Raw genomic sequence first — 23,954 nt, 5'->3', positions numbered from 1 at the left:
AACTGCCGGATGCAAATGTATTTTAGTCAGTAAGCAGTAATACATGGACATGAACACCCTGCACATAAAAAGCTTCTTCTGAGCATTTCCAGAGCTATGTAGACTTAAAAATCAGACAGCCAACCATATTCTCCATGGATATTGTTTACTTCACTCATTCTCAAAAGCTATCACTGTGCTACAAGGGCTATTCATTTACCCAGGTATCCTTTGCATTTAGCTGGGCTTATCTTGTCTGCTGAGTAGAGGTCACCTCAAGACTGTTGTTTACCTAAGTCAGTAAAAGAGATTAGCATTGCCAGATGGACTTCCAACACCAAGGAGAAGGTAATTTCAAAGGACATGTTAACAGGAACATAGGAATCACACATATATCTTTATAAGTTTTAATATTTCAGGAGTGAACAATTTTATGCCTTTCTTAATTCTTGCTGTTTGTTGCTGAAAATGCCTTTCTTCTGAATATCCTTCTAAAAATAAATGGTGTTGTGACTTTGGAGGATGAAAGGAGGCAAACAGAAAATGAACAGTCAAAGGTGCCCAGTGAGATCCTAGTAAGCATCAGGACAATTCAGGCAAAAGAGGGAGAGATTAATAAATAGCTTGCCTGCTGAAAATGTGTGTGTTTCAAAGTTGGTAAACAATTAGCTAAACATAAGTCCATTTGATTCTAGGAAGGAGGGTGTGTCCCATGCTGTAAATTAAATCAATGGAGCCTACCAAGCCAACCTAGGTCAATAACTCCTTCAAAAGAATTCCAGGCCTAGAGGCTGACCTAATCCTGAGTATACCAGCAGGATAATTGAACCCCAAGATTCTAATGCCGCCTCTAACAATTTATCTTCAGACCTGCAGAGGAAGGCAAAAAAAAGAGCAGTAGAGGACAAATCATGCATCAGGAAGAATAAAATAAAATCTTTCCCAACTCCAGTGGAAGCCCTGAGGCATGGAATTATTATAATGCAAATTGACAGTGATCTAATCTATTTTCTCACACACTTGGGGATACTGACACACCAGATGCCCAGGGACTCATAATATAAGCCTAATTTTCTCTCTTCAGGCATTTTCCTATTCTATTGTGTTGTACAATTATGCCCATAAACTTCTCAGGCTCCTTGCTACAAGACTGCAAGTTACTCCTTCCAGTGCTCAGGAGAGTATTCAAATGCTTCCTTCATCATATCTGGAAGCCTTTGGATTTCCAGTGCAGATGTATTCAGGATTATTCAATGTACTGCCATTTGATCATGTGATGAAGTCAATATCCCTCTCTGACATTTACTTCTCAAACATATTTATTAAGTGTTATCACAGCCCTATTCAGTCTTAGCTGAGCTATACTAAACAAGAAAAAAGTCTTTTAATTTTCCTACAAAGATAGGACTTTTGTTCCACTAATCATTCTAGAAATGCTTCTGTGCCCTTGTTCAATTTAACATTTTCTATCACTTGGCATTAAAATTCTGCTGCATTTAAATGGAAGTAAACAATATACATATGAACTTTTTGCTGAACCACAGGTAACTCGTTTTTTGCAAACTCAGCTAAAAAAGAAAACCACTGGCCAATATTATCCTACTACAAAACAAAAACAAAACACCAACAAACCCAAACAAACAAACAAAAACCTTCCTTCCAGCCCCAATATCAAACTGGTACTGGAATGGGAGTTCAATTTCCAGCTCTCCAGCTAGCAGCAGATACTTCTCCACCACAAGAAGAATCTGAGATGCCCTTCATCAGCTGCACCCTGCTCTGCATGGAACTGAGGGCTGCTGCCAGACCTGAGCTTGGAATGCTGTCCTGTGCCACTAAAAAAATGGCTAAGCCTGAAAGCAGCTCTCCAGCTGAATATATAGAAGAAATATCTCCCAGAGTTCAGTCTGTTTTGCGTACCCAGATGCCTCTCTGATTTGAAAGTCATTGCATCAGTCTAGGATGTCTTTGCACTGTGAGTGGATCAACCAGTCCTGCTCCAAGACAGGGACAGGAGAGCCTTGTCTGGGAGATGGCAGGTGAGTTCAGTTTGACTCCTGCCCTTGGCAAACTGGTGAGAAGGTATAATAATGAACAAAGTTAATAGATATATTTCTAGAATTTAAGATACTAAGGAACAGAAATTCATTAGGAATGTGTAAAGAGAGATCATGGACCAAATTTGATCTGGTTTTTTTTGTCATTCAGGGAATATGTGGATAAGGACAGTCTAGATACAGGGGAAGTCTCCCCTGCAAGAGATTTTACTACCTGTTTTCCCTCAAGACTTTGTCACAGACAGGTAGAGAAATTATAAAAGAAAGGCCTCATAAAATCAGGCCTGCTCTGCTAAATTAATAGCTGCCACTATTCTAAGGTCTGCCACTTCTTCTAAGTGGAGCTAAGTACTTTGCAAGTTGCCATGCAAAAACAATCTTGCAATGAGAATTCGTTAACATGACAGTCTGTTCCTTGGGTGAAAAACAAGTGCACCCATATAAACAATAAGATCTGTCCCAGGAGAATCAGTAGAAAAAGTATGTAAACTATAGATGTACAAAATGTCATGTACCAACCAATGTGAAAGTATTGTTAACCAGTTAGATCTGACACAGTGCCTTGTGATAATCTTATGAAATATGACCCATACAATAAGGATTCGGCTTTTTTCTGCATGAAGAAAATGGAGTCTCATCTGATTTATTACAACAGACTTGACTTTAAGGCATTCAGAGTCCATACTGGACTTGCTTGCTGAGGAAGCCTGGGTGTGAAAAGGAAGAGTTCGCTCCATCACTTCAGCTTTTTGGCCCTGCAGACAGTATGGGCACAGACTGTGATGAATTTCACTACTTTCAGCACTACCAGAGCAGCTCCCTGTGGCAGCAGAACCCTGTTTGTCCAGGCACACCTATTACACCTTCCTCATTGCTGAAACTTGCTCATCACTTCTTCATTAATCTTCTACCATTCCAGAGAACTGGTGGAAGGCCACAGAGGGGATGCTTGCCTCTGGCACACCTTTGCAGAGACCTTGCTCTTTTCTTTTGGCTTCACCACTAGGTAAATACCTCAGTTATGTAAGACAGGTAAATAACTTCCGTAATGTTAAATTAATGATCACAGCTCCTGCTGCCACCTGGAACACCATGCAGAGACCTTGCAGTTGCTTTTCAGTAAAACATTAATGTAGCCAACACAAAGGCTCCCATTGCTGGCTGGCAGCGTGCTTCAGTTCCGTGTCTGTGCTGCACCACCCTGCCTAGCCCTAGGTATTCATCCAGAGGTGACCGCTGAGCACCTTGTTCCACCTGACTGCCTGTGGGGTTTGAAGCTGCAGGTGAAGATTCTCTGACTGCCAGTTTTGGCACCAGTGCAGGAACAGTCTTCCAAGCTGTCCCATCAGGTTTCTCACTGCCCTGCTCCATATGCTGATAAGAATTTTCCATGTCTGCCTTAGCTTCTCCCCCTGCAAGTCCTGCTGGAGTCACTTTCCTGATGTAGCACAGATTACTTTGTTTCCTGGAAGCGTCACACACCAGGAGATGTCTGGGTGCAGTTTGTCTGCATTTCAGAAATTTCCCAGCTCCATAGATGGGTCATCAATAGTTCAGGGGAGTGGCATTTCTGCCACACCAGAAAGCTACTAAGGGAAGGCTTGGACACAGCTTCCTATAACCTATAAACTGGAGGTTCTTCAACTGCTCAGGCAAATACAGGAGGTAGGAGATTAATATGGGTTGAACAGAACAATCTTTGACACTTCAGCCTCCACCCACTTCACATTCGCCTGGATGTCTGACCTCCAGGGAAACACTCTGTCAGCAGTACTTCCCAATACAGATCTCAGGGGTAGGGATTTAGCAAACATCTCTCCTGCAACAGACCCAGCTGGATATCTGCACACGGGAAAAGATCAGAGCAACTCAAAGGGTTATCACACTGTTGGGTTGGCAAGGTCAACAGGACAGGGGGCAGGAGCAAAAAAGGACAGTGGTGTGGCACCTGGGCCTCCCAGGACATCACTGACATCTTACAGCCCTTCATCTTCTCTCTGCTCAAAGCAGGCTGATGGAGAATCACTGGCTATCACACACAGGTCAACTCTGCCAGTGTCTCCTGACATTGCTCTATGGAGCCTTCAGGGAGCAAGAGGAGATCCACCTCCAGATCCTCCACTGGGAAATGCGTTATGGAATATAATGCTGCTATGTGCACACACTGCTTATTGCTTTACATCCTCCGCACAACTGATGTAATCACACTTTGGGCCCTGCCTTCACTATTTTTCAATTCAAAGCATTTATTGTAATTTTTTTGCTTTTTCAGTCTCTGAAGGTAAAGAAGATGATGGTAACAGAGATTTTGGGAACCAGCTGCTCCTTCCTGTGTTACACAGAGTCCCAGGAGGACAGGCCTACTTGGTCTGAAGGGGAGGGATGGGATATGGGATATGTATATCCACTGTACTGAAGAAAGCAAGATTGTCCCATCATTCCCAACACAACAAATACCAAAATACGTGTGCGCACACACACACATGTACACGTATATACACGTTATGCACGTACAAGTGTTTTTAATCATGTTTATATATCGATTTTTAGACATTACATATGTGATTATACGTGTTCAGGCAGGTAGGTGTAACTATATACGCACACGCACTTATATGCCATGGTCCATGCCATGGTCCATGCCTGTGTCCTTACACATGACCACCGAGCCGCTGTGTCCCTGCGGTAGCTGAGGGCTCTGTCCGTGCGCACACACGTGCGCGGAGCTGCCGCGGTGTCGCTTCCCGGCCCTGTGGGCGCCGACACACACACACACACACACACACACACACACACACACACACACACACACACACGTAAGTGTGCAACACCTGCCCCCGCAGCCGCGGCTCTGTCCCGGCGCCCCTCCCCGCCGTGCCCGCCCCCGGCCCGCCCGGCCGGCGGGGCCGCTGCCGCAGCGCGGGGCGGAGCGGGTCGGGGTCGGTCCCCGCGCTGCCCGCCGGCCGCCGCCCCGCCGAGCCCCGCAGCGGCGGTGCCGCCAGGCGGGCGGGGGGCGCGGCGGGGCCGTGCGGCGCTGCCCGGGCGGGCGGCCCCTCTCCCTCCCGAACAAAGGGCCGAGCGCGCCGCGGGCCGGCGCGGGCACGGCGGGGGCTGCGCGGGCGGGCTCCGACCCCCCCGCCCGCCTCGGGGGGAGGCGCCCGGAGCGGCGCGGGGCCCGGCCCGCCGGGAGCCGCCGGGGATTGGCTCGGCCGAGCGCGATCCGAAGGTGCCGGGGAAGCCATCTGCAGCGCAGGCGGTTTCGCCGCCGCTGTGCGGGGGGAGGGAGGGGGCTCTCCCGTGCGGGAGGCTGGGGGATTTTTTTTTTTTTCCCTTCCTACCTTTCCCCCCCACCACCACCACCACCCTCCTCCTCCTTCCTTTTCACGGGATCATGGCCACGGCGGCGGGGCCGTGATGTCCGCGGGAGCAGCCCCGCTGCGGCAATGCTCCCCGCCGCAGCTCTAGGTAGGGGAGGCGTTTGAGCGGCGGCCGCACATCCTCCGGCACCGCGGCGGCACCGCCGCCTCTCCGCGCCCCGGACCGGCGGAGAGGCGCTTCGCCGCCCGCCCGCTAACAGCGCACCCGCCGAGCCGGGCTTTAAATTGATAACAACCACACTAGAGCCCCGCCGGTGCTCAGAGGCGGCGGGGATCGCAGAGCCGCGCACAACATGGCCACTCTGCTGCGGAAAATCGGGCTGATCCGGCTGCACAGCCGGGACACCGAGGACCCCAAGCACCACCACCACCGCAGCAGCAGCAGCCAGCAGGGCTCCTCGCTCCGCGGCAGAGGCAACCAGAAGAACAGCAGCAACAAGCCGCAGCCGCAGGGCCCCCCCGGGGGCGGCTGCAGCAGCAGCAGCAGCGAGGGCAGCCCCGGCGGCCACAAGAACAAGAAGGCGCCGGAGCCGGCCAAGCAGCCCCCGCAGCAGGCGCGCTCGGGAGTCGGCCGGGAGAAGCCGCGGGAGCCGGGCAGGGAGCCCGGCGCCGGCAAGGAGGCGGCGCAGCGGCCCGGCCCCGGCTCCGGCCCCGGGTGCGGGTCGGGGCCGGCGGCGCTGGTGCCCGCGGGCCGGCAGCAGCACTGCACGCAGGTGCGGACCCGGCGGCTGATGAAGGAGCTGCAGGACATCGCGCGGCTCAGCGACCGCTTCATCTCGGTGGAGTTGGTGGACGAGAGCCTCTTCGACTGGAACGTGAAGCTGCACCAGGTGGACAAGGACTCGGTGCTGTGGCAGGACATGAAGGAGACCAACACGGAGTACATCCTGCTCAACCTCACCTTCCCCGACAACTTCCCCTTCTCGCCGCCCTTCATGAGGGTGCTTAGCCCCCGCCTGGAGAACGGCTACGTCCTGGATGGTGGGGCCATCTGCATGGAGCTGCTCACCCCCCGCGGCTGGTCCAGCGCCTACACCGTGGAGGCCGTCATGAGGCAGTTCGCCGCCAGCCTGGTCAAGGGGCAGGTAGGGCTCCCTGCTCGGCGAGGAGCGCACGCATCCATCGCTCGGGGTGCGGGCTGAGCGGGATTCGGGTGGGAACCCCAAAGGGTTTGCCCAGCCACCGGGCCCGCTCCTCCCCGAGTACCTGGTGTCACCGGTGGGTGAAGGCAGGGACACATGTGTTTGCCTCCGGGGTCCCTTCTCCGGCAGGTGCGGCAGAGGTGCGGGGCAGCTTGGAGGGACGAGGAGCACATGCATCCATCGTGTCCTCCCGCCCGGCTTTTGTCCCCGTGCCTGGCTCTGCCGCCTGCGGCACACCAAGATATCGTGCTCGTTACCCCTGATGGGCACCTCACAGCAAAAGGGGGCTCTCCGGGCTCCAGCGGGGTTTGGGATTGGTGCCTCCTGCCCTTCACCAAGCAGTCGGCCATGCTCGCTGGTCCCTTGCGTGCAGTGCTGCCGCTGGCGGAGGGCGCGACGCTGGAGCTGCTGCCCCCGGGTCTTTGTCTGTGCTGTCCTGCACAGCGTCTGTCTGTGCTGTCCCGCACAGCATCCCTCCGGGGACGGGGGCCACCCCGGCCTTGGGTCTTCGCACACTGCGCTGAGTGTGCCGCCGGGTCACGGCAGGAGTCGTGCCCGAGCTGCTGGCAAACTTGTACAGGTTTGTACAAATCGTCCGGCCCGAAAGGAACAAGTAATTTGGGCTGGGTGCTGTCTGTAGCTGCAGCAGTCAGATGATTCCTGCCAGCTCTCCTCTTCCAAGGAGGTGATCGGTTCTTCCGGCAGAGCATCTCGTCTGACCTGAATCGCTGCATTTTATGCTGCTTTTTCCCCCCTTTTTCTCCTGCAGAATACCCGTACAAGAGAAGTATTTCATAAGCCGTTTTTAATAAATGGGCGAATATTGCTGGTGGGCAGTAGTTCTTTATGCTTTATATTACCCTTTGTATTATAGTGGGCAGTGCACACATGGCTGTGACAGGGTGGTTTTCCTGTTCGTGAATGCCCTTGAACTCGGAGGACCTGCACAGCTCCCTGTCTGTCAGCAAATTATGCTAAGTAACTTAAATTTTTATCTTGGCAAGGAGGTGGGGAAAGAATAAATAATAACATACTTTTTATTTGCTTAAAAATGAGGTTACTCCTGTTGCTTCTGTAGAACTGCTTGCCTGAGCAGAAGTAAAGGTTTGTTTCTTCTTAAGACTGAAATTAATTTTGATTTTTCAACAGGCTCTTTTGTAAGTGACATGTCCTCCCTTTAACCTATTTGGTTTGCACCTACTGCTCCTGTTTTTTGAATCAGATAGTATTTTTCTCTGCACTTCATTTCAATAGGTCAAGTTTCCTAGGTCACCTTGGGATATAAAAAAAATCTACCAAGAAGAAAAAAAAAGTTTTAATTAACACAGAGGCTGAGGTAGGTTGAAATTCTGTAGCTGCTCTTACTGCATTACACTGTTCGTTAACCTGTCACTTTTTAGAGAGGTCATAGTTCTTGTTATTTGTCACAATAATTTAGAAGGACAATGCTAAATTCTCTCATTTTGTAACAATTCAGCCTCTTCCTGAGGTGTTGAATGTTAAAGGGGTTCAATGAATATTTACTGGGATCATAAAATGGCTCAGTGAAGAGAAGTGCTGTATTGTTTTATTAGTAATAAATTCTCAGCTATATAATCTGACAATTTTCTTCCCTAAATCACTAAAAAGATTTCCAGATTTTTTTATTACCACAGAATGTTTATGTGTGCATCATTAACAAACACATTTAAAAAGCAAGAGTTTCAATAACATTCTTCCAGAAGTTTGCAAAGTCAATTATGACAGAAGGAGAACTGGGATTTAAAAAAAAAAAAGGCAGAAATAAACTGCTGACAGTAACTTAGTGGTTAAATTGATATAACATGGCACGTGTCAACCTCTCAGATTGTTCAATCCAAGTGGAAAGGTTATTAGGCAGTACAGTCAATACATTTATTTTCTGGGTTAGAGAGATGTTGCCTGCGATGGGTTTGCCGGCCTGTCACCGTAGCTGGGCTCTGTGTCATGAGAGCCACGTTTCTGTAATTGCACTCCCCTCGTTATGTAATCCCCACTCCATTGCATAATAGGGCTCAAAATACGGCTGGCGCTCCCCTGTCCCTGTTTCATTTTACAGGTGATCCACTTTAGACCAGTTAGTTTTTAAAAATAAAGATGGAGCCGACGGAGCATGTAGGGCTGAGGTGCTGCATTCCCCAGCGCTGTGTGCCCGGCTTTGGGTGACTCCTGCCGTGCCGTGGGCAGTCTTGGTGCCTGCAAGGAGCCATCCCAAACAAATAGCTGTGGCTGTCACCAGGTTAATTGTGTAATTTCTGTAAGCTGCCTGCAACCTGCAATAGCATGAAATATTCAAGATGCAGTTCATCAGCAAGGCTGGAAGGGTGAGGGCCGTTCTCCGTCGCCTCAGAATGAACCTGCCTGAGCAAATGGCAGCAGCCATCGGGCTGAGGGGGAAGATGGGGCACTGCTGCCACCAGTGAGTCAAAGGGACCTTCCAGAGAAATGTCACTGGTTCCCAGCAATGATTTAGCATGAAATCACCATGAATCCTCCAGCCTGTGACGCATCCACAAGTGCGCCTGGCTGGCACAGGTGCCAGTGTGAGTGGGCAGGGCTGAGTGTTCTGCTGGTACACCTTCCTCCTTGGGGCAGTCCAGGGGATCCAACCAAGGTGGCTCATTTTGTTGGACATTTCTCGTCAGTCCCACTTTTCTGAGCCAGCTGTGGCACTGTTGGTTCTTCAAGGAGAAACAGCATTTCTTGGTCTCTTGGTAGAGCTAGTAGTAGCTGTGAGCATGTATGACCTTCTGTTTTTTTGACAGAGCAATCCAAAAGCAGATAAAAGTAACATTGAAAATACATTTTCAGACAGTTAAGATTCTTGACAAACTCAAAAGTTTTTTCATGGATTTCACAGACTTTTTCACAGAGTAGAAGAGAAATTGAGATAAGTCATTCTGACATCTCATGAGATGTCACTCAGGAGTTGTCTCTGAATAGAAACTAAAATATGTAACAGAGAAATTAAGCACTTTTCTGTTACTTTTCAGCATTGCACTTGTAAGTGGCTAAACCTGTGTCCAAGTTCCCAGGCCTGGGCATACCTCACAGGATTTGTATTTTAAAGCAGGGTGGCTGTTTCTCTAGATTTCACCAAGCAGGAACCATATGTGTCAGGTGACCTTGCTTGAGAGATGCCCTACCTTATGGAATGCCATCATGAATCTAGCATTGTATTTTTAGATTTTTTTGTCTGTAAATAAAAATGTTCAAAGTGAAAGAGAGGTGACTTTTGTTTGAATATAACAATTAAACAGCCCCAAATTTAACTTTTTTTTCCCCCCTCAGTTTTCAAGGAAAAAATGTTAATTAACAAACAAGTTGGGGTTTGTTTGGTTGGTTGCTTCAGCTATTCAGCTGAGAAAATCAATTATTCACACAGCTCTAGTCAGTATCTTGAGGGGAATTCTCAGTACATCAAAGGCCAAGGACTGTTTATCTGTCTGGGATCCAGAATCCTATTTTAAAAAACTTGGTGTTGTCCTTAACTCAACTGTAGCCTTGCTCTTACAGGGATGACTTTGTACTTGCTTCCTGCACAGTCAGCTGCTCGCTGGCTCCTGTCATCACAGGCAAGAGCTTGGCCCTGCTGAACCAGCGAAACAGTCGCTGTGAGCTGCTGTGGAGCTGGGGTGCCAGCCAGGGAGGTGGGGTGATGCTAGTGAAATAATTTAAATACCAGTTGTTTATCATCCTGGAGGCAACTGTTCGACCTGTCTGTCTAGGCAGAGTTTCCCTTGCCTGGCTCTCTGTGCCTATCCAGGCCATGCAGGTGGGCCATGGAGTGTTACTCCTTCTTGGCCCTTTAAAATGATTTATTGGTAATTTGAGAGAGAGGTTTAACAATTAGTCAGTTGCTCTCCACTTCCAGATAATGGTGTCATTGTCACGATAATATCAATAATGATAGGAGGGAAGGGAAGGAAGGAAGGAAGGAAGGGAAGGAAGGAAGGAAGGAAGGAAGGAAGGAAGGAAGGAAGGAAGGAAGGAAGGAAGGAAGGAAGGAAGGAAGGAAGGAAGGAAGGAAGGAAGGAAGGAAGGAAGGAAGGAAGGAAGGAAGGAATTGGGTCACAGCAGGAGGTTCATCATGGCTCTCCTTGAGTGACAATGCACACAGGTGAGACCAATGCCCACGTTTCAGGGAGGAGTCATCTCTCTCCTTTGAAAACATGGTAGATGATGTGGTCCCAAAGGAAAAGGAACCAACTTTGTCCAAAAGTAAGAGAGGGTTTTGTGTCTTCTAATAGATATGTTGTTTCCCACTGGACAGAATGGTTTGGTGGATGCTTAAAAGAGGACAAAGCTATATACACCAGTGTCCAAGTAATGCATCAGGGTTTTGGTTTTTTTCTTTTTTTGAGAGCAACAAACAGAGCTGCCCCTGATGTCTTGGGGACTTCAGATGTAAGCTTGCAGTAGTGCCGACCAGCTGATGCCTTGTCCTCTTTTTTACAAGTCCCTTTTTCTGTCCACAGAGGCTGGGGACTGGACTGCCAGACAAAGGCAGCTGTTAGGTAACTGTCAGCTCTGCAGATTGTCATGGAAAAAAGTCTTAGGGAAGTACTCCCTTGTTCTTCCTGTGAATAGGAGAAACATAACAAATTTTCCAGGATTCTTGCAGGGAATGGAAGAAACATAGAAATTTTGCCAGGACATAGTACAATAGGAGCAGGATACCCCTAATTGTGAGTATTGTTGCTTTTGTGGGCTTTTATATAATAATTTAGATTAAAATCAAAATATAGTTTATAGTTAAGCTTTAATTTTGAATCAGAAAAGTTCCTGAATTCAAATAAAAGTTGTTGATGTCTTTGATCCCTCACATTGCAGCATTAGAAATACCTCAGTGGGGCCCTGTTCATTTGCTTCAAATGCTGTGTGCCTCGTATGACTATTGAAAGGATTTATCTTTCCATTTTAAAGATTCGAATATCTCAGCTGAGTTTTACCAGACTGAAACAGCAGAAATGGGCTTGTTTTATGACAAACAGCTACAGAAGGTAGCTGTTAATCATAGTCTAAATTACTCCCTCTTCATCCTTTCAAACAAAAGTGTGAGTGAGCAGATAGCAGATGGGACTTGCACAGTGTCCAGGAGGTCAGCAGACTCCAGGTCTTTCAAATATGTATAGCAGAAATTAATTGCAGATCCATGGGTTTTCATACTCCAGATGCTGGGTTTGAGGAGTGTAGCCATGAATAAATCAGCTAATCTCAAAGGCTGCAGAAATGTACAGAGAGCACAGTGGTCTCTGAATTATTTGGAGCCATTGTATCCTATTAGACCCTTAAAAAATTGAATTGTTTTACTTTTTTTGCTTTTGATTAGTTGCCTGAGCAAGTGATTATGGCTATCCTCAAGAGGGGGAATGTTGCTTTAGGTCTAGGGGTGAAAAACATCGACTCATATACAAGGATGACAGAGGAGACCAAGACTGTGTTAGGCGACTTGTCTCCCATAAAAAGGTATAAATGCTGGGCCAAAGAGATGACAGAATATTGTTTGTCTGCAGAGGAAAATCAGATCTACTTGCCTTCTAAGATGTCTCCTTCGTTTCATTTGAGAAACATAGGATTGGAAGCTGAAGTTTAAGTGGAGCATATGTATTGAGATGCTGGGCCTGATTAATGGGCTGGAAAAAATAATTGTTCATGTGTACTCTGATATATTGGTGTTCTGACCATCCGCTATTATTATGCAAATATATTCTGCTGAGAGGAATGAAGACACAGGGATTCCAACTCATTGAAATAGGAGGTTGATTTAATTCTTTTCAAAAGCAGAGGGAACATAATCTCCATTTTTCTCCTTCAAAGCATAAAAATGAAAATTTTAAAATACTTTCAACTATCCCTATTACTGTTAAAATAGTTATCAAATAAACGAAATCCCTAAATTAAGCCAAATTACTAATTTTAAAACACGCTTTTATTCTTCTTGGCATTACTTAGCTGGTCTCCTAAATAAAAATTGGAAAGAATTGTGGCTTTGGATTTTGTGAGAAAATTGAATTTGCTGAAAAGAGCAAGAGTCTTCTTCCCTGAATTATATAAGAAGTGCTCATTTTCTTCAGGGTGAGTGTTCAGGCAGAGAGAACCATGTAGCATTGGGGTGCTTTGTCAGATACTTCACTGAAAATTGTGTTTTTTCAAATGCAGAAAGCCTAGTCACGAAGGGTGATGTCCTGAAGGAGTAACCTAAATAACCCACTTTCTATTGTGAGGAAGATTTACTCTTCCTTTTACAGGCTAGCCTTGAAAATATGCAGTTTTCCTAGCATCCACACAATGCCCAGGGATTTCCATGCATGACCGGACACTTCCAGATTGAAGATTTGTAACTCCACAGTAATTCAGCTCCTTATATGCTGGGAGTCTGATTGCCAGGCCTGGCATGATCCGTGCCATGTCCCCCTGTGGGCATCTGCTCTCACAAAGTGGGATGGTGGTTAAGTAACATAATATTTACTGCGTTTCTTTTTCCAGTCTCAGCTCCTTGGGGCTGGTGAGAGAGTCAGGGAAGGGCTCTTCTTTTCCTTGACGTATTCAGTCCTTCACATGCAGTTTCCAGTTTTCCCCTGTGAATGCCAAAAAAGGTAATGCTGACTTTCAGTGCAAAGGGAGATGGGTGGTGGGAGGATTGCTGGGTGCAATTCCTCTGCATTGAACAGGGAGAACCTCAGATCCTGTGGTAGTTATGCTGGCTGAATGGCTCAAAATGTGTCTTAATTGTAAGGTGCACAGGATCCAGTTGTTGCACTTGTAAATGGAATAGCAGGTTTCTCATGGATATCATTGTATTTTTTGAAAGTGCGGGGTCTGGTCTGTGTTGCACTCCACAAGTAATTTCTGGAGGCTGCTGAGCATTACACAGTATTGGCCTTTAACTCCATCTGGAAACAGCAGTAACTGAGTAGGTCCTGGAAGTCTCAGGACAAGCTTTACAGGAAGGATGTGATACTGTTACCTAACCTAGCTGGCAGTGAAATGAGCACTGCACTGGGGAAAGTGCCTGAGCTAGGGAGAAGCGTAGGTGTGCTTTGATAAAAGTCAATTTGTGGTCCTTGCCAGTGTGCACAGAACAGGTAAGTGGGCATCACACTTCAGATGTTCAGGTGATTCCTCTTCTGAAACAGGATCAAGGTGCCAGTCTGATTCACCCTATTCCCGTTCAAAGTCACACTGAGGAAGGATACATCAGGCATGTCCACGTGGCAGGTGCGTGCCTGCCTCGTGCACGTGCAGAGTCTGTCCTTGGAAAATGTCTTTTTATCTGCTTCACAATCTTGTGCGTTTGCTTTGTTAAAATCAATGATTCTCATTGATTTAAGCCTTTGCTGCACAGGCTCTCCAAAAGCCATGGAACTTCTGCAGTGACTCCTTGATAGAGTTACAAGTCAGCTATAATCCCAAACCTGCATTGAAAGATGAATGAAAATAAACCCGAGGAAGGAAGACATAAGCCTGTGTTATGAAATGGCCCGGAGCTCAGATGCTTGTCATAGTCAGGCTTTATGAGCTGTGGAATGACTTGGTATTTCTCCTGTTTCTAGGCTCGTGCTACAAAGGGTAACAAGCCCCCAGCTGCAGTAAGAAGGACTCATTTCCATAATACATGTCCATGAAAAAAACAAAGCATCATTAAACAGAAGAAATTGATATTATTAGTTTTTCAAATTTTCTAATAATTTCTAAAAATATTAAATTTTCTGTGAATTTAGTAGTATGATTTCCATTAAAATATACCTGGCATTAAAGTGTTCTATAATTATTTGTGGGAGGAGGTTGGAGCACTTAGCCTGAGAAAAGGTGATCTGAGTTTACCTTCCAGGTTTTGCCACTGACTTCAGGTGCAGCTGTTTAACTTCACTATATTCTTCTTTCCCACATGCAAAGTACAGGCAAACTTATAAATGACCCACAGGTCATTTGAGGATATGTGCTTGAAGCACTCAGAGGCCTCTCTGAGTAGATGTCCATGTGCATCAGTATGAAACATACTGCAGTCAAGAGATTGGCACATTCATATAAATAGCAGTAGAAAAGCACATCCACTTGTGACTCTCATCTTACTAAATTTGGGTTTAACTCTATCAGATGTTCCCAGAGGCAACCTGCTTTTTACTACTGTTTTGCTCTTGTTTTTTTTGTTTTGTTTTTGTTTTAGCATTGTAAAACTTAGGGGAAGGTGAAGATAGGCATTGTCATGGTGTCTTTGTCTTTAAAGCCTGTCACAGAGGATGGTTGGGTTGGCTTTGCTTTGGTTGGGCTCACACCCGTGACTGTGTTTGACTGGGGTAGCTTCAGGTTCCTGATGTGGAGGACCTGTGGGTTTGTGCAGAGTTGCTGTCATGTTCCTTCTCACCTGGACTCAGGAACTCTGCCAGTGCCTGATTCCACGTACAGGTAGCCCAGGGGGCTCAGCAAAAGACTGAGAATACATGGGAGAGAAAACATCCCTCTGTCACCTAGACTAGCAAGTGCCCTTCTGGCGGCAGGAACAGGGACTGCCTCTTTTGACAGAAGCCCACCATGTTGTCATACCTTCAGCCCTGGAGATGCTTGAGTCACCAATAATACAGCCAGCCACCCAAATTTTCTTATTCTTTTGCCAGCACCTATAAAATGCAGGGAGGGAGTTTCTACACCCTCACCTGTGCTGAAATCAAGTTGCCAGCTCGCTCGGTGCTGCCTCAGGGAGAAGCGAGGGAGAGCAGCACAGTGCTCTGTGGCTGTCAGACAGAGATTGGGGCTGTAAGCGTTTGTATCGATTAAGAGCTACTGGCACCAGGCTACTGGCACAGACAAATGAGCATGAATAATTACTCAGCTGCAACTCAGATTTCTTTTTCCTGGACAAAGAACAGTTATACTCCCAGAAGGCAGAATTTATAGGATGCTTTAAAGCCAGAACTTGCTATGTTTTCACTTCTCTTATGGATTATTCTTAAAAAGGAGACCAAAAAAGGCATGGAAGTACTGCTTTGGATATTACACATTTGCAGGAAAACCTCCTTGTTTTAATTCACTTATGCTGCAGCATTATGAGTATTTGTCTGTATCACTTTCTGTACCACTTTACTTTAGCTATAGCTAATAATACATATACAGTGCAATATAAATTGTGTGCAGTTTTTGAGACATGATTAACTGTGCCTCATCAGTACATGAAGGAAAAAAATTATAAACGATGTAATTGGGGGGAGAGACTGTGTATATTGCGCTCTAAGAGCGATGTTGTGACACATTGCAATCACTGCACTGAGAGCATGACAGTACTCACTTCAGCATCGCTCTGCTTTTGAATGTGTCTCTAAAGCCAGTGGAAATATTTTCCTCTGAAAGCTTGTTTAAATATTCTAGGATAAGCCTGGTTCAGGCTTGAGCGCTGAGTGCCTCTGTTCCTTATCAGAAAATGTTTGAGTGTGTTTGCATAGAATAGTTGGGGCCCAAAGCCATTAGTCACTGGCACATTATGGAACATGTTACATACTGGAAACTCATAGCATGCTTCAATATGTAGGAAATCCATGGATTTTGTGTCATACATGGAGAAACCTGGCAGAACAGACATGGAAAATGGGCATGTCGTTGTGGATCATCTTCCTGTCCATGGAGGGATCGCCATAGATGCCATGTCTGGCATAGTGACTCTCTGCAGTCTTTTGTGTGCTTCTCTCTCTCTGCTTGTTTTTCATCTCTTGACATTTACCTAGCAGAACCTGCTGTAGAGATCTGCTAAGAGATGGAGGCAGAAAAGAGAACTGCAGCCATTCATGTGTCCTTATACTGGCTTACATGATGGGCCAAGGTTAGCCCCACGTGCAGAAGGCTTCTGTGATTTGCCCTTGGGAGACCAACCTGGAGTTATTTGCATTGCCAGGACTAACGAGAGTACACAGGGCTGAGGAGATTGTGTTAGGAACTGTGCTAACAACGTGAAGGTTTGCCTGCTTCTGAGTCTCTTAGCTGTGCACTACTGGAAATTTACACAGCTTTTTGTTAGCTGGTCAAGGCAAAACACCTGGATGTGACTGAAGGTTTGCTGTGACACCTCAGAGATCTACAGCACAGGAGCTTACATTGTTTCCACAGTAACATCAGCCCTGTAAGGGCTCATGGCTGTGTACGCTAAATCTCTAAAAATTTGTGACCTAATAAAGCAGGGAGTGGCATCAGGAGTGGACTGAGCACAACCTTGAAGGGTTCAGGACCTGGCTGTGCAGTGCCACAGCTGGCCTGTGTAGCAGTTCAGCTCCAAGTGTGTAAGCTGGACTTGGAGACCACCACAGGTCCCTTCCAAACAGTGCTTTTGGTGACTGCATGATCCTGTGGAAGGCTAACCTCTTTTACATAGTCCCATTCTTCTGGGGAGTGCCAACAGCACACACGTGGAAGCACACATGGTTCTGCCCTAAAATCATTGGGTTGGGATCTGGGAGCTACTATCATTTATTTGACAAGAGAGGGAACTCTCTTTGTCCAGAGAAATCCTCTTGAGGCTGTCCTGACTCTGGAAGGACCAGAAGAAATGGCAAGACTGCTTTTCATGGCACCATACCCACCAGCTGTGGGTAAATATATGGTCATAGTGGGCTCGAGAGTCTCTGGCTTCATATTTGGCTTCTGTACAGGATGTAACTCTTTGACTACTTTGTGATCTGGTGATGCTGGGGAAGAATTGACATGGCACATTGCTGACAGTGGTACTGACAGATTTTAAAGAGCTAATAGTTCCTGAGTTGGATGTTTTTCAGGATATGCTTCGGTGTCACAGAGCATTATGAAGGGGAGATGTGTTCACAGAGACTACTGTGGCATCACTTGGAAGTAGAGAAGCTGCCAGATTTGCCCACAGAGGTCTGTAGATGTGAATGTGTCATGTTTTAACCTCTGATGCCAACCAAATGCTACACAGTCACTCCCTGGCTGGGGAGGAGAATCAGAAAAAAGAGTAAAAACTTGTGGGTGAGATAAGGAGTTTGATAATTGAAACTAAGTAAAATATAATACTAATAATTATAATAATGACAAAAAATTGTAATTAAAGACAGACAAAAAACCCACAAGAAAACCTAGTGATGCACAATACCATTACTCAACACCCACTGACAGATGCCCAGCCCCATCCCCAAGCAGTGATTGGCCCCTCCCAGCCAACTCTCCCCAGTTAATATGCTGGGCATGATGTTCTGTGATGTGGAACGTCCCTTTGGCCAGTTCAGCTCGCTGTCCTGGCCATGTTCCCTCTTGGCTTCTTGTGTGCCTGCTCACTGGTAGAGCACAAGGCACTGTGAAAAATCCTTGGCTTAGTGTGAGCATTGCTCAGCATCAACTAAAACATCAGCGTGTTATCAGCATCATTCTCATGCTGAATCCAAACCACCACTTCTACTAGAAAGAAAATGAACTCTATTACAACTGAAACCAGGACATGGGGACAAATCATACATGAGATTCACCGTGGGTCTTCTGCTGAGCATGGCAGGAGGGAGTGGTTGGTCCCTCTGTATGGCCAGGGCACTGAGAAGGCTGCCCACAGCAGATCATGTTCCAGGAGGTCTTTCTGCCTGCCATTATCAGGGTTCTAGACTGGATGCTCATCAGCTGTTTGTGCAGGCTCGTTAGTTTGGGCAAAGCCTGGGTGAGTGGCATGCAATTGCTCGCTGTGCCACGCAGGCTGGCCGCAGCAGGAGCGCGAGCGAGGGAGGAGGCTGAGCGCGGCACACGTCCCCTGCGCCTCAGCACGGCTGCATGAAAACCAGTTGGGTGCTGTGGCATTGCTTTCACCTTTCATATGTTTCTAGCTTGTTAAAATTATATCTTGATAAGTACATGAAGTCACAGCAGATGGCAAAATCTGAAACGTTCTCTCCAACTCTTTAATTAGGTTTTCAGTTATCCCTTTATGAAAGGCGCTCTGCGAGTGTCTGAAAGTATTGCAAGTATTTAAATAAGCTCCTGGTGCAACTTCTCAGAGCTGAAGTCGACAGTGATATCTTTATGAAAGGCTCCTTGGGGTTTTGCTGTTGTTTTTAACCTCTTGTGGAATGTTTTGATCTTGTTCAGATAGATACCAGTTTGATATCTTTCCTTGACATGGTGCCGGACACATCCAAAAGTCAGCCATGCAAATGATCTGTATTCCTTACCCTGGCAGTAGTGGCACATGTGGTTTGGGGATTGGTCAAAATGCAGTTGTGCCTGACAGAGCTGTGGACAGCACATATTTACATACTGTATTTACCATCACTGCCATCTTTAGAGAATGCAGCAGCTCACAGGCTGCCCAGAGCTGCTTGTTTAAGTAGCAGCCTGAAAATAAACTGTAGTCAGGGCTGGTAGCAGTATCTGGTAAAACATTTGACACTTTCTTCTATAATTGCATCCAAAATGACATTTTTTACTTAAATTTGGGAAGAGTTTTTTGGGAATGGCAAAAAACTAAAAATCAGTAAAGACAGTAGATACCACCCAAGTATAGGCTTGAAAACATCTGAAGTTGGTCAGCTGAAATTCCAGCCTTACTTCTTTTTACCCCAGGTTTACTTGAGGCACCAAATAGGGAAACTTTCATTTAGAAGGTTAAATTTTATCCAGATTATAAACAGCTGACAGGATATTGGTTAATAAGAGACAGTGCTGACCGTGCCACCCATAGTTCCTGTATAAGCATAGAAATACATGGACTGCAGCAGGGTAGAATTAGCTGGCCTTTGATGGTGCAGTTTGCATACAACCTGTATATGGTACCAAAGTGAAAGTGGATTTAATGATCCCTTGCATTAATAACAGAAAGATTTCAGAATAAACTCATTAAATGATGCTCCTTTCATCTGATATGGCTCCAGTAACATTTTGCATGATGTGATGATCCTTACCACATCATTACGACACCAGAGAATTCTTACATTCCTGCTTTGAAAGCTGTACATAATCAACACCAAACATGAGCTGTTCACAATGCAAAGGTCCTACTTCTAGGTACAGCTTAACATTAATACTTTGTAAAAGCTGGGCAAGATGTGAATCATACTGTCCTAGGTGCTAGGCGTATAATTCAGGAAGGTATCAAAGCCTTAAAGGATAAAAAATTATGTGCAAAACACAGGAGATGACAAATGGATCTAATCCAGAAATGAATCAGCAGAGTAAGTTTATATTTACTTTTAAAAGTATTTCATCGGTGAGATTTTGAGGATAGCATTTTCTGTGCTGTTTAATCTTCTGTTGCATTTTGTTTTTTCTTTTCCTGTTTCTCTGCATGTGCTTCCAACAAAACTTCAGATTAGGAAGAAATTTCACAATGTTTTGTAACAACAAAAATACTTCTGCAGAGTAATTATGATTGATAGTTATATAGGATATAATTATGTATTATAATTATTGAATAGGATTTTTAAAATATGTTACCCAGCTTTATTTAATTATTCCATCTGTCACAACTAAAAATGAGATTTTCTAAGAAAATTTATGATCAGGACTCAATTGAGAACCATTCAGATCATCCTTATTTGGGACATCTTAATTGCTGAATTTGTGTGGAGATGTAGGTGTCTTGCTGTTTGGTCTACCAAGGGGTTTTTAAAGAGGAAATAGATTTCTAGCCTGTAAATGGCAGCCAGGGAGAAAGGTGAGGAAAAGCATTGACAGGTAAAACAGATGTTCTGGGGAAAAACAAATGGGTATAAATTGACTGTGAGTAAATGGAGGCGTGAATTGGAGGGTGTTCGTAATCTTTAGTTAAGGTGTGCTCTGAGAGACTGCTCAAACTGCGCTGAAAAATTATTTGTTAAAACAGGAGCGGGAAACAGCTTTTTCTTTCATGTGTCCATAGTTTTGCTGTAACAGGAGCAGTGCTGAACACAAAAGAGCCTCTGCAATATTGTGACTGCTTTCTAGAAAGAAATTATTTGTCAACACTACAGACTAAGCTTACTCATTTTAGTCTGTAAAAGCAAATTTGATACTCTGCGGACAGATTCTGTTTTCTTTTTTCCCATTTCCTCTCTTTTCTGCCCTCAATATACCTGACTATTTTCTCAGTATTTGTTGCATGCTATTGCAAATGCCAATTTTTGGTTTAAATTCCAAACTGACTGTAAAATCAGGGAAGCAAAAGATTATTTTTTGAGCTAAAGAACAGAAAAAAATGAGAACATACTAAGTTGAACAGAAAAAATGATAACATACTAACTTGGTTCTTAATAATTGTAACATTGTAATATGATATCCGCTCTTCAGAAACAATTTATTGTTAAAAAGGCTTTCAGTGCAATCTATCAAACAATTACTAAAATTACTAGACTAGTGACTTTAATTAACTTCTATTTGTAACAAATCCAGTAGGCATAAATACTTTAAAGGTATTTATTTTATTTTGATTATTTTTAAAGGTATTCATTGTTGTAGAGTGGTAATAATCTGCAGCTATAATTCTTTCTTTTATCTCTGTTGGTTGGTAATTGACACAGACCAGTGTGAAAAATAAGGTAAGATATTGATAACTCAGTAAAAGTCTCTACTGCCAAACAAAGATTTGAATTTTCATACAGCTGTGCAGTTAGAGGTAATATAATAATAGCAGGGTAATAAAAATGCAGTATATGCAAATGGGTGTATTTTCATTCATTACCAAACTTGGCGTGAAGGGTAATAAACAAATTAGAACTTTGGATTTAAGATGGAAGCAAGGTGGTTTAAGGCACTCCTTTTAGAAAGGGCAGAGCTGTTCGTGTCTCACGGGTGGGTAGGTGGCAGGAAGAGGGATGGAGTGTGTGTCCAGCAGGATGGAGTGTGTCCCATGGGATGGAGTGTGTCCCATGGGATGGAGTGTGTCCCATGGGATGGAGTGTGTCCTGCAGGATGGAGTGTGTCCCATGGGATGGAGTGTGTCCCATGGGATGGAGTGTGTCCTGCAGGATGGAGTGTGTCCTGCGGGATGGAGTGTGTCCCGTGGGATGGAGTGTGTCCCATCAGATGGAGTGTGTCCTGCGGGATGGAGTGTGTCCCATGGGATGGAGTGTGTCCTGCGGGATGGAGTGTGTCCCGTGGGATGGAGTGTGTCCCATGGGGATGGAGTGTGTCCCATGGGATGGAGTGTGTCCCACGGGATGGAGTGTGTCCCACGGGATGGAGTGTGTCCCGCGGGATGCAGTGCGTCCCGCGGGAAGGATGTGATCCTGGTGTCCCTTTGGCGGGGGGCGAGGCACGGGCAGCCCTGAGCGCAGCCCTGCCCAGGCGGTCTCTGTCTGCCAGGAGGGCTGGGCAGGAGGGGTCTCACGCCAAGCACGGAATGCCGGGGATGCCCGGGAGCAGCGGGGAGGGAGGCGAGCCCCGAGGCACGGCACGGCAGCAGCCACGGGGCAGTGTGCCAGCTCAGGGGCTCGCCGGGAAGGAACAGCCCCGCAGATGCCTTCTTTCTTTCTTTTTTTTTTTTTTTTCTATTCCCCCCTCCTTTTTACCCGTTCACTGAACATCATTGTAAATCATCTCTGATAATGCATTTGTGTTTGGGAACCATGCTGGCTGGAGCCCGTAAGTGAATGCCTGCCGTCCTGACGAGTTGAAAAGTTTATCTGTGGTTTCCAGATGCGTGTTCACGTCTTTAATGAAGGTTTTCTCTTTGTGTTTGGCGCAGGGCCGTATCTGCAGAAAAGCTGGCAAATCAAAAAAGTCGTTCAGTCGAAAGGAAGCTGAAGCAACATTTAAGAGTTTGGTGAAGACCCATGAAAAATATGGGTGGGTCACCCCGCCTGTCTCTGATGGCTGATGTTAGCAACCTGCACTTGACAAAAATGCTGAACAAAAGTACTGTGACATCTCCTCAGTGCTGTACACCGCCCATCCTTTTCTACTTCAGCTTCAGTTACATACCATGAATGTCAAGGAGACATCTAAGTTATTTATGAACAGATGTGTTTACAGAGGGAGAGAAAAAAAAATGCTGTGTAGGATTATATTTCAAGACTGGAGAATGGTCATCATTGAAGTCACTTGAGCGGATGCTGAGATTGCGTCATTTGCCCCCATACAGCCCACATTGTCTTCAGCTTCTTTCCATGACAGCAGCACCAAACAGCAGTACTGGAAAGTCTATCCATTACTGCTCAGTTCATTTAAATGTAAATGAAACAGTTAATATTTAATAGGGAAGCAGTGCATTGCAGGTACATGTTTGCTGTGCTGTTTATCTTTGTCTCCTAGCAGGTCAACATAACTTGAAGATTTGTCTTTATGTGGAACTGTGGTCTGCTGTGACTAAATTTAGACCTCATTTGTGCTCTATATATGACCTTTAATTCATAAATGAAACCAGAATTAAAATGCTGAAAGGTCCTAGTGTTGAAAAATTATTAAGTGGAATCACCCAACCGGTTACAATGTGCTCTCTGTGCTGATATTGTGATGTGCTGTTCAGAAATAAACCAGTGCAGTTAGCTGAAGGTTAGGTGGTTTTTTAAAACACGTCCACACCGGGGCTCAGAGGGGTTGGTTGGTGGTAGCAGAAAAATGATTACCCTGGCAGTACCTTCTGCAGGAGCATGTGGCCTGTCAGCTCTTCAAAGCAGCAAAACAAATGAGTGGAAATGGACAAAGCAACCTTAAAATTTTATCTGTTTAATTTTGAAATGATATGCCAGTACAGAGTAAAAATTTTCGAGTCAAATGGAACATGGTTTGTAAGATGATTTGCATGACTGGAATTTTTCTTTTTTATTTTTACTCAATAGACATTGTATGTACTTAGAGCCCAGTATCTAAGAAAACCCACTGATGTATATAAATGTCCTATTATTTAATCATTAAAATTTAAGTTTTCTGGTAAACAAATTGAAAAAAACAACTTTCTAAGGGACTCCATAAAAGCTGAAGGTAATGTTAAGAATGGTCTAGAAAAGCATTAAAAAATGTGGATTCCGAATGGAAAATCGTATTGGACACGTGCTGAATAAAATCACCAGTATCATTTCTGCTGCCTCAGGAATTCAATCATTTTGGCCAGCTTTTGTATTCAAAGTAATGGGTTTTCTGTTGTGAGATTCTAAGCACCATACAGATGTATCTGTTGTGGTGGTATTTTAATTGAAAGTAGGACAGTATCGATTGTAAGACTGATTTGGAGGGGGAAGGCAGTGTGTGTTTGGAAGCACTTTCCATTATACGGCTAACAGAAGAACAAATCGAAATGGTTGACCAGTTTCTGTTTGTGTTACAGCAACACTGGAGACTGTACAGAGAGCTTGGGGGTCTGGAGTTTGATTTAAAACCACATGCAGCACAGAAGAACAAAAGGAGTACAATGGAGTTTAAGCACAAGAGAAGAAGCAGCAGAGCAGATATTCTTGCAGTGCTGGTGCAAAAACGCTGTTCAGTGA

At 45.4% G+C, this 23,954-nt stretch overlaps 1 protein-coding gene across 1 annotated transcript; it reads left to right on the top strand.

Annotated features, from left to right (window-relative positions):
• The first annotated feature begins 5,554 nt into the window (after window positions 1–5,554).
• Window positions 5,555–23,547, top strand: UBE2QL1 (ubiquitin conjugating enzyme E2 Q family like 1). The gene is made up of 2 exons (XM_058019333.1): window positions 5,555–6,498; window positions 22,217–23,547. The coding sequence occupies exons 1-2, from the start codon at window positions 5,707–5,709 to the stop codon at window positions 22,346–22,348; spliced, it is 924 nt and encodes a 307-aa protein (XP_057875316.1). The 5' UTR covers window positions 5,555–5,706; the 3' UTR covers window positions 22,349–23,547.
• The last annotated feature ends 407 nt before the right edge of the window (window positions 23,548–23,954 follow it).

Source organism: Melospiza georgiana, chromosome 1 (genome assembly GCF_028018845.1).
Source record: "Melospiza georgiana isolate bMelGeo1 chromosome 1, bMelGeo1.pri, whole genome shotgun sequence".
Classification (NCBI taxonomy): domain Eukaryota; kingdom Metazoa; phylum Chordata; class Aves; order Passeriformes; family Passerellidae; genus Melospiza; species Melospiza georgiana.
The sequence above is the reverse complement of the archived record's forward strand: the minus strand, read 5'-3'. Positions and strand labels throughout refer to the sequence as shown.